Source organism: Solanum tuberosum, unplaced genomic scaffold (assembly GCF_000226075.1).
Source record: "Solanum tuberosum cultivar DM 1-3 516 R44 unplaced genomic scaffold, SolTub_3.0 scf00080, whole genome shotgun sequence".
Lineage (NCBI taxonomy): Eukaryota > Viridiplantae > Streptophyta > Magnoliopsida > Solanales > Solanaceae > Solanum > Solanum tuberosum.
Genome location: NW_006239007.1, coordinates 1,631,948 through 1,643,737, shown reverse-complemented (window position 1 = coordinate 1,643,737; position 11,790 = coordinate 1,631,948). Strand labels below are relative to the sequence as shown.

Below are 11,790 nucleotides of genomic sequence, written 5' to 3'. Positions count from 1 at the left end.
TTGTACCTTCTATTAGCATTAGCTACACTCTGAATGTTTAAGCCATAGACACGTTGCCTTTTGTCTCCATGAAACCTCCTCAATCTTTGCTAATTGTTGTTTGTAAATGTGTCTTTAGAAGATTGTTCTAGAAGAGTGAGGTCATTCAAAGCCTGGCTTCTTTGTTCTTCCAACTTCCCAAATACCTCCTTATTCCATGTAGAGATATCCTTCTTTTTAGATACTTCATAGAGATATTCTACTTTATTAGAAATATAAATCGCAAGTACATCACACTTACGAGGTTTGGCATTTGGCAACTCATTCAAAAATGAAGAAAAAAATAATAGAAAATAGACTTAAATATAACAAATGCTTTTCTGCCACCCTTTTGGTGACTAAACAAACGTGTATCAGAAATCTGGAAAGCAAAAGGCTGATGGAAAAACAAATACAGACAGCTAAGGGAAACTCAAGCAGCAGCTTCTATTACTTCCAGAATCTATCTTCTATATAATTTTCCCCTAACAAATGCCGTAAACTTGTACACCTAATCCTTCCATCGTCTAACTCAAATCGGAATGTTACTTGTCTATAACTAAAACTTCTATCATTCAACTTTTGCCACTACTACGCCAGGGATGCTGGTCTCAGCAACAGTCTCCCTTACAAACCTGCAAGGAAACACACAAGTTATACCAAGCCTGCCTCCAACAATTAACACTACTACCTTGTGGATACAGAAAGACAGCAGCTATTAAGAGGAAGAGGAGAATACTTTTCCAACTTATCTCGAGACGACTGCAAAGTGTAGACAGCCAGGATGAAGGAAAGCACAACCCCTACATGCATCCATAGCAATACATTAATTAAAGGGAAAATTATATGAATTAGTAAACTATTAATTCAAATTAAATGTCATAGCCATAGTTTATTTTAATTGTAATTCGCAGCAAACATCCCCTTTTTTTGCCACCTGATTCGGTATACAATTAGCTATTTTCGGTATATAATTAGTCATTTTATACATTTCGATATAAAATGCATTTGTGTATGTATAAAGCGAGAGAAGAGTGTATATACAAATACAAATACATATATTTTCATCCTATACACTTATAATTATACAAATACAGATCTTATTATACAAATTACAATGTAAAATGAATTTATACAATACTGAACAATTTAAATAAAATTGGATGTTTATAGCGAATTATACAAATCAAAAGCTCTATAGCAAACATAAAATTTGTTACGGAGCGCAATTATGCAAACTATAGTTATAACATACAAATATAATTTTTATGTTTGCTATATGTGAAAGTTGCTTATTAATTAAATAGGATAACAACCTAACTGGAAGAATTGCTGTTATAATAAAGTATTGAGGTGTCAACTGAATATTCCCTAAATATACATTAGACCTTTGTTGCTCATATCCTTCAAAATTATTGCCGCTTCAGTGTTGATCTGACGGGTCAACATAGCTTGAGTGCACTGAAAATGGGTGTGGGTGTAGGAGTGGGCACTCGGTACTTCGGTTAAGTATTTCAGTTTTCAGTTTCTCAATGGCATATACCGAAGTAAGTTCGGTTCGGTCGATTCTCCTCGTTCTGTTTCAGTTCAATTCTCGGTATGGACCTGATGCTAGGCTATTTTCTGCTTACCAATGGGCTATTTGACTTTTAAGTGACTAAACAATGTATTCAAGTTAAATTCATATAAAAATACTCTAAAGAACAAAGGTTCATATGAGTAACATCTACATTTCTATTTGTAATGTCCTTCAATTCTTAAAATTTTGTTTCCAAGGAACATATTAGTCATATTGCTCTTTTCTAGTTCTTCCAGAAGATTTCATTATGCTCAAGTCTAGCCTCCACTTCTTTTATGCAAACTAATTATCTCCAAACTTCTGAAACCTGCATTACAACCGGAATGGACTAAAAAAGAAGCTAAAGGCCAACATGTTCTGCCAAGGCAAACAAATGTAACAATTAACAACAGTAGCACAAACTGGAAAATTGGGATTAGATATTAGGCTTTGCTGGTTTGGGCTCATAAGTCATAACATATAAAATATATAATTATATAATAAACTAGTTTGGTGTTTCGGTTTAACCGAAATACCAAGACTCTAAAACCATAAGCAGAACCATAGATCGAACTTCTAAAATATTAAAAGCGAAACCAGATTAATGAATGCTTTGACTACCTACGTGGAATCTGCACTGGATCTAGTCAACCTAACTTGAGTGCTTTGACTACACCTATGGCCAAGAAATATTGTTGATTGGGTATTTGGTTTGATTTTTAGTTTATGTCATATATATATACATATTCACATAAAGTCCTAGAACACTTTTCTATCATACGAGTTAGTTATGTATAAAATATCAAGTGTTTTACAAATAATTAATTATTTTAGCTTTTTTAATAAGGAATTACTATAGCTTTAATCTAGTAACTTCAATTAATTGTAGAAATGTATACTTACGTGGCGTCGTAATTGACTGTCATATTAACACTCATACCCATAACAGTATCCTAAGGATTTTTAGTGATGACGAATCTAACTTCAAGCCCATATGCATTAGACCATAGCCCATTGAACATATAAAAGATGTTATTAACTTCTTTTGTTTTTGATAAATAAAAGTGCTATTAACTTCTATATACCTCATTAAAGATTAACAGCTAGTACATACAAATCTTGGTTCCCAAAAGAGAATGATGTCTGACCAATTAAGTCAGGAAACATAATGCTAGTAACAAAACAAGAATTGACACAGTGCTACATTCAATAGAATTAAATTGAAGCTTATGAAATTCAGAGAAGCCCTTTAGCTTACTTTATCAGGAAAAAAAAAAAAGAGAAGCCCTTCAGCTTAGCATGAATTTACCTGACCCAAAGAGAACATAAAATCCCGACGCCACATCTATCTCCGACTGCTCTTCCCTTAAATTAATGAAAACTTATTGTCAGCAAAAATATAATCAGAATAAAGAAAAAGTAAAACCGAAAGTTGAAAGATAAATTGTTCGCAGAAATTTAAAAGATCAAATAAGTTGACTTATTAGCTAGAGAAGTTGCCAAAGGGATTATTAACTATGTAATACAGATAATGATGCAATCAACACCAATAATCCAAAGTTTCTTAGCATAAAAAGAAGCTGTTAATTAAGCCAAAACATTGTCCTATCACAGTTGCTCATATCATCATCTTTCAAACAACATAATAAAAGGAAGCTTTAGTAGCAAAAGCAAGACAACCACAGTTTGATCTCTGCTGTAAAGGAAGGAGCATTTCCGTGTGGTTTATGCATTTGTTAAAAACAAACTTTTACAGACGCAACCCACCAAAAGAAAGGTAGTGACACAAGAACAGGAAGCACCCAAAGTAAAATTTAGCACATTCTCGTCAGATTAGGAGACTCAATCAGTGTATTCGATATCAAAACATTGTTATCAAAGGCGCGTTTTAAGCGTGCTTAAGCTCTGAAGCGAGGCTCAAAACGTGTTGAGAGCTTCGCCTTGCTTTATGTGCGCTTCAGTGTCGTCATCAAAGTTCTAAGACAAACTTTTCCTTGCCAATGAGCCTCTTATGAAGAAGTGACACTAAACAATTGATATTTCACTTTATCATAAAAAAAATTCAATTTCTTTGGTCATATATTTGTCATGTTTATAATTATTAGTCTTGGACTAAACATATATATTTGTTATTTTTTCTCCCTTGCGCCTTTTTCATCAAAGCCCACGCTTTATTTGCGCTTTGCGCTTAAAGCCCCCACGGACCTTTGAGCCTTTTTGCGCTTTTCGCTTTTGATAACATTGTATCAAAATCCCTGTAAATTATAAGTGTCTTATTTATATTCCCATTGTGAGGTAGTAGTATATTCCCAGGCACTGACACAGAGCCTGACAAACCAGTTTGAAAACTGCATAGCAGAGGGGTTTTTACAGTTAAGTCATGTTATTGGGAGAGGAATACCAATCATCTTTTGACAACAGTTTGGCCCTGGAAATTAATCTGGAAAATTAAGGTTCCTTTAAAAGTTGCATGTTTCACTTGGTTGGTAATTAGAAGAGCTTGTCTCACCCACGAAGTGCTACAAAGAAGAGGTATACAGATCTGTTCAAAGTGCTACATGTGCGGACAGAAGACTGAAGTAAATGGTCATTTGTTTCTGCATTGCAAGATAGCTACAGATCTGTGGAACATGTTCGTTTGTATACTCGGGGTTAACTGGACAATGCCCAGAACCACTTTTGAGGTCCTAACACACTGGCAAGGAATCGGAAAGAGAGGATCAAAAGAAGACTGGTGGAAAAATATCCCTGCTTGCATATGGTGGGCACTATGGAAGGAAAGGAATGGGAGATGTTATGAAGGAAAGGTTAGCAGCCCACACGAGATCAAGATGAGATGTCTTAGTCTTTTGTATTTTTGGTGTAAGCAAAATTTAGTGGGGGAAGTAGATAGCCTTGTGGAGTTTAAAAGCCAATTGTAAATTTAGTTGTCTTTTTGGATTTGAGTATGATGGCACCCCCTGGGGGTTTGTAAATCCCACCTCATCGATTTTGATGAGTTCTTTTGTGTGAATACAAAGTTAACTATTTCAAAAAAAAAAAAAAAGGTAGTAGTAGTAGTAGTACATTGTTTTTGATGAAAATTATATTATTCTCTGCCATTTTAGTGGCCCAGGACGCTTTGTTGCAGAAAGAACCATGGATGATTCTGTTGAACCTTTTTTTGAGAAATGGTAAGGTTGAACCTTCTTAGATCTAGTTCAATACATTGAATGAAGCCATCAAATCGGAGTTCCGAAGTAGCGCTCATTGCATTCTGAACTGCAATGCTCTAATTAGGACCACAACCTCCAACTGAACCTGGATAATCTCTGACTGCACCAAACTGCAGAACACCTTTGACAATAAGGTCCAGAAAGAAGAATAATGGAGACTAATCTATTATTCCCGACATACGACACTGTTAATTTCCCCATGTCAGTAGGCTCTCGCTTTCACCACCTGTGTACTGCAACCATGCTGTTAGTTTCTAAATCATCCACTAACCACCGTTTCCATCCTCCTGCTTTACACACCAACTATCCAAGCTACAACTATAATGGACTAATAAAAAATATTCAATTTTTTTAAGGGAGCATATGAAAAATCACATTCTTAAGGTCCACAGAAATGACAAACTGATCATCCAACAGATGAGTAATTTTCCTATAAAGAGAAAATCCTAAATAGAACCTACTTTCAGTGTTGTGGGTGATTCAGAATATTGTATCTAATCAGATAATGTATATAAGTATTGCTAAGAAGTCCCACATTGGTAGAGGGATGGGAATTTGGTCTCCTTATATGGACTTGGACAAACCTCTCCTCATGAGCTAGCTTTTGGGGACGAGTTAGGTCCAGATGCCACATCTTAACATGGTATTAGAGCCAGACCCATCCCAATTTATTGTTCATCGATGTTGGGGCCCCATTTAGAAGTGTTCACACTCCAGTTGAGGTCTGGGCATGCGGGGGAGTGTTAAGAAGTTTCATATCGGTAAAGGGATGAGAACTTGGTCACCTTATATGGACTTGGACAAATCTCTCCTCATGAGCTAGCTTTTGGGGTTGAGTTAGACACAGGTGCCATATATTAACAGGTACATTTATAGGTTGCGGTTTTGTAGAGATTAATAAGATTCTATTACCTTAGTCAGAATTCTCTCAACAGGTAATTATACCAATTATTGTTGAGTTATGGAATATACGACCATGGCATCAGAGCGTCGTCGAAAGTGAGATTAATATCTCGACGGAGTTGGAAATGTGCCTTCACTGGGAAGACAGGGGAAACTAACAGTCACGTATTCTTACATTGTACTTTCACAGCACAAATATGGTCCATGTTTCTCAACTTTTTAGAAGTGAAATGGACTATGCCCGAACATACAACTGATTTACTTAGTTGTTGGATCAGGAGAGGAGGTAGCAAGAGACAGAAGACCTGGTGGAATTCGATTCCACATTGCATTTGGTGGACAATTTGGAAGGAGAGGAATAGTAGGAATTTTGAAGATATATCCAATTCCATTCACAAGGTTAAATGGAATTGCATTGTATCTCTATATTTTTTGTGTAAAGAGATAGGATTAGAGGATTCAGATCAACTTTTAGAATTCATTAGGATCCTTGTAAGTATTTTGCTTTTTGTTCTTTTCTTATTTTCTAAAGGTCCCTAGCATATCCTTAATGCTGAAGAATACAATGTTTACCAATTCTCAAAAAAATGTGCCTTCGCTGGAAGTGGTACTGCTGCTTCATCTCTGGTGATTGAGATGTGGATGGTGACTGTCCCTACCAAACCAGGATGAAGCACCAACCAACAACTTACAACAACCAACACTCCGGTGGCTGGAGTAGATATGCGTGAGGCTCACGCACCAGCAGAATTTTTGCGGCAGCAATCTGTCTGACGGTGCATGGTGGTGTTCGACTCGGCATTTTTTCGGTCTTTGTTTCATTCCTGAGTTTGCCTCTTCGTTTCTGCCCAAGCTGTGGAGGTTCTCTGACCAACCAACCCCAGCTGTCCCTATTTTTGCTCGATCAGACCTGGTTAGATCATTCCTTTTGCTTCATTTTTTCTTTCTGTTCCTCAGATGTTTGAGTGTTGTGCTCAATTGGAAGTTCTTTGGGTCTGACTACTTATCTGACGTGTTAGAGTGGACTTTTGTTTTTCCTTTGGGTAATATTCTCTGATTTACTGATTGGTCATATCCCTGTGAAATTTTGCTGGGTCTTTCTCCCACGGCTGATACTTTTATCTGTGTTAGGGGTACTCTTTGGTGAAGTTTTTGATATTCTCATTCTGTTGCGAGAAGTTCTTTTTTTTCAGATTGAGAAAATGATTTGAGAAAAAGGGAGGAAGAAATAAGAATGATGGTGTTCTCGTTTTGGTAGATGAGTTTGCAAAATTCTTTTGTATTTTTTTTTTCCGACTATTGTTTTCTTCAAGATCTTATATGACAAAGAAAATTATTGGTCAAGGACATGTATGATGTATCTGATGGTATCTACATCCTTATTGAATGGGTGCCCCGATTGGTTACTTGATCTAGTGTCACATCTCCATTTGAAGCACATTGTCTGTTAGAGCATCCTTCTCTCCTAGTTGAAGAAACTTTGTCCTCAGTTTCATGTTGTTTCTTCATTGGATTGTGAATTGTGAAAATTTGCAAAACATCATAGTAGCTTGTTAAGCACAAGGGTTACAAACAAGTTGAGTTTATTTTTGAGTTAGTTGATTATGATGTTTTGGAACTATGTCCTATTGTGTCCAAAGGTAGGCAGAAGAATTTGCTACCTTTATGGATGATTTTTTTTTTTGGATGAGGTGAGTTTACTTTATAAGGAACCAATCTGAAGTATTTTTCCATTTGTGGCTTTTGTACAAAGTTAAAATCTAATTTAATACTATTGTGCGCATACTAAGGGCCTATTTGGCCATGTGAGATGAAATCATATAAGATGAAGTTGAAGATTTGTTTGGACATGCAATTTGGATTTTTTAAGATGTATTTTTTGCTCATAAATATAAAAATCCCATAAGTTGTGAAAACTATCAAAATTACCCCAATAATTTATATAATCTTACCGACTAAGCAAAAATTTATACTTTTCCATCTTTCGCAGACCTCGACTAATTCCACGGGATACCTACCACCTCCCACTAGCAACAGGTAACATGTAACTCTATCCACCAAGGCAAGGACAAATGAAAAGAATCAATTGGCATTTTTTGTCACTGTTGGAAATTGAACCTAAGACCTCATGGCTCTCAACCACTTCATTAACCACTAGGCCACACCATTGAACACTTCATTAACAACATTTATTGATTGAACTTTAATTCAATAAAACAATAAAATGACATGAATTGTAATGTACTACCCTTTAATATAAGTTGTTTGTTGGTCAATATCATTAATAACTAGATCTTCATGTTAATATTCGTGAATATTTCATCATTCTTTTGGTATTCTTGCAAGAAATTATGTAGATATAAAATAGTGGATTTTTTTTACAAAATATAAAATTGTGGGTCAATTTTTATATTTGAAAAATGTGAAATCAGGATATGAAATTCTCAAATCAAGCTTTTAGGAAAATTCGGGATTTCATCTCATGATTTGAAATCATGAGATGATATTGCATGTCCAAACGCCTACTAAGAAGTGATAACACTAATGAGTACAAGGCTACAAGCCATTGAGAATGGGATTATCCACCGTCTCATGTTGATATAGCCTCTCAAAATGGAGTGTTATGAAAATGGAGTTATGGAGAGGAAGAATAGTCATCTATTTGAGACAACTCAGGAATATTGTTCCAAACGAAAGCTCCTAAACAGTTTCGGGCTGACATAGTTTCTACAACTTGTTTTCTGATTAATTGCATGCCATCTGGCATGCTTGCTTTGGATTCTCTTACAATGTTCTCCTTTCAAACAAGTCATTATTTGTTGTGGAGCCAAGGGAGTTAGGAAACACATGTTATGTTCGAGATGACTGACTATCTATTACGAAGTTGGACCCAACGGCCTTGAAGTGTGTTTTCTTGGGCTATTCCCGTCTTTAGAAGGGACATCATTGTTACTCTCTATCACTTGACAGATATTTGGTGTCAACTTATGTGGTATTTACATCTCCTATTAGCATGAACCGACTATTGATACATGTCCTACATCAATTCTTTCATCATTGAATCCTCCTTAAGAAAATCTTTACCTCTCTCTTTCTCTTCGCAAAGTACAAGTTAGTGCAAATCCACATATTCTATTATTGATTGTATTTCTTAGGACCACTTATCTCCTACATTTAGTTCTATGATCCCTCTCTAGATTCTATCTTTGCACCTTAAAGTCTAAAACAATGAAGGAAGCCTTGAAACATCCTGGATGGTATAATGCTATGCTTGGGATACATGCTTTAGATGAAAATCACACATGGAATTTGGTGGATTTACCCAAAGGAGAAAAGCAATGGGATGTACAAGTGGGTCTTCGCAATCAAAGTTAATCTGGATGGCTTTGTGGCAAGGAAAGACCTGTGGCTAAAAGATTTGCTTAGCCTTATGGGGTGGATAATCTCAACTATGACTCGAGCTAATATTGCTTTTGTAGCAAGTGTTGTTAGTCAATTCATGACCTCACCTATGATCAAACATTGGAAAGCTTTGGAATAGATTCTATGTTACTTAAAAGTAGCTTTGGGACTTGGCAAATTGTATAGCAATCACGGTGATACTCGTGTTTGTTTTGCAAATTTCGGTTGGGCTGGATCCAGAATTGATAGAAGACCCACTACAGACTATTGTGTCTTTGTTGGAAGGAACCTGGTATTACGGAGGAGTAAGAAGCAAAGTGTTGTACTTCAATCAAGTGCGAAATCCAAGTACAAAGCTATGGCTAAGTCCACATGTGAAAAATGTGGATATATCACCTTTTAGATGAAGTTAGTTTGAAACATTTATCACGAACAAAAATTGGTGTAATAACCAAGCTGCTCTATACATTCTTTTAATTTAGTGTATCACGAAAGAACTAAATATATTGAAGTTGTGTGTTACTTTATCCGCGAGAAAATTCAGGAGAATCTGGTCTCCACTGGCTACGTTAAGACAGGAGAACAATTGAGTGATATATTTACAAAGGCCTTAAATGGGAATGTAGTTGAATATCTTTGTATCAAGTTGGGCATGAGTAACATCTATACTCCAAAATTGAGGAGATAGTTTTATCAAATATTGTATCTAGTTGGATATTGTATATAAGTACATATAAGCTATAGTTTAGTAGGGTTTTTATTACCTTAGTTAATGCTCCTCTTTAAAGTAGACACCTAAATACCAAGTATAGCTTGCAACAATCTATCTTCCAGGACATGACGATTCTTTCACGACCTGGGGCGTTAATTTACCTACTATACATTTATATTACTTATTGTTGAGTAATAATAGGATGTAAGAAATTCCTCCAATACTTGTCAAACAATCACAGGGTAGAATCATCCAGTTTATCAAGAGGCTATTCACACTTGTTGCCAAAAAGGTAAGCTATGCTAGGAAGATTAATTTAAGAGAAAGTTACCATGTATATCTAGCAAGCACGTGCTTTGGCCAGTGTTGAGGATCCCAAAAGTGTTTGCCTATATCAGGATGAAGTTCAATATCTGTCCACAAATACATCAGATCTTATTATATCAGTAAAAATTAAATCATTGACAAGGAGAAAATAGAATGTTTAGCACACCAAGTTTGCTAGAACATCATGATAAAGCAATCAACCAATAAAAGAGAATATGAGGAAGTGAAGATGGAAGTTCTTTAGCGTGTCCTCAGCCTATTAACTAGTTGAAGGCCACTAGAGGAGAAGTTCTTCATCTTGCATTCAGTATCCTTATGTGAGAAATTGGGGGGAAAAACAAGCAACTTTTCAGTTCTCTTGGACATAAGTTGATATGTTCTTATTTAGGCAAAAGGTTTCCATTTTGGTCAACAAAGATTCTCGAAATAAATGGCTCATGACTAGGACAAAACAAAAGTGAAAAGATAGTGATGTGAGAATAAATTACTTGATTATTCCCCCAACCAAATATGTTGGTGTTTATATACTCCCTCTGTCCCAATTTATATGACTTACTTTCCTTTTTAGTCAGTCCCAAAAAGAATGACACATTTCTATTTTAAGTAACAATTTGCCTATAAAATGTCTTTTTTACCCTTAATGAAATGATTTACAACCACACAAATTTCTATCATTCATTTTGGACCACAAGTTTTAAAAGTCTTTCCATTTTTCTTAAAGTTTGTGTCAAATCAAAGTACATCATATAAAATGGGACGGAGGGAGTAGTATTTACGAGTAATCCCAAAAAAAGAAAAAGAAGTGTGCAAGTACTCCAAAAAAGGGAAGAAAGTACTTCCTAATTCCTATGTCTATATACACAATTATAAGGATTCTAAAACTTGCCCATTCATGTCATATGAATAATTTGCTCATTATTAACACTCCTGAAAGTTAGAGCTTACATATCGTATGCTCCTAGTTTGCCAAAACATACTCAATTCTGGAGCCATGAAGTAATTCTGTAAGATATCTAATAATTGTTGTTGTATATGCTAACTCGTCATTTGAGTTGACGAAACCTGTCACAGTGCACCTCGATTCGATCTTTTGTTTTATAAAATGACAATCTTCGTTCTTTAATAAAACAAAGGATTTGAAGCAATATATTTTGCAGCTCTGACACCATGTAAAAGAATGAAGAAAAGAAGAGATATCGGGAATGAATTACTTGATTATTCCCTCAAACATGTTGGGGTTTAAATAGTATTCACAAGTAATCTTAACAAGGAAAGGAAAGTAATTCATATTTCTAATTACACAACCATAAGGACCCTGATACCCGGCTGGACCAAGCTTCTTCAAAGCCAAATATGCTTTTTTTCAGAGTTGAGATGTTGGGCAAGCTTTTAGGATAAGAAAAAAGTGTTTTTGAGAAGCTTCAAAAAGTGGTTTCTCCCCAAAAGTACTTTTTTTTTTAAAAATAGACATAAAAAGACTTTTTAAAAGTTTGGCCAACACTACTTGTTGCTCGAAAGTGTTTTCTAAATTGAATAATTGATTAGCCAAACAGAAACTGTTTTTCACCAAAAGTACTTTTCAAAGAAAAAACACTTTCCAAAATAAGCCAATTTTAGAAGCTTGGTCAAACATGCTATAAATCTTTCTAATATAA

At 35.3% G+C, this 11,790-nt stretch overlaps 1 protein-coding gene across 2 annotated transcripts in view; it reads right to left on the bottom strand.

The window, feature by feature from the left end:
• Positions 1-306: 306 nt before the first annotated feature.
• LOC102588780 (uncharacterized) overlaps positions 307-11,790 on the bottom strand; it is a 24,608-nt gene continuing 13,124 nt past the window's right edge. The window contains exons 6-9 of one of the 2 annotated variants that reach the window (XM_006346617.2): positions 10,140-10,221; positions 2,886-2,941; positions 758-821; positions 307-653 (exon numbers count right to left, since the gene is read on the bottom strand). In XM_006346617.2, the coding sequence (XP_006346679.1) occupies positions 590-653; positions 758-821; positions 2,886-2,941; positions 10,140-10,221 (266 nt within the window). In that variant the 3' untranslated portion in view covers positions 307-589. Of the gene's footprint in view, positions 654-757; positions 822-1,685; positions 1,905-2,885; positions 2,942-10,139; positions 10,222-11,790 lie in introns of those variants that run through there. The other variant, XM_006346618.2, reaches the window with a different exon arrangement.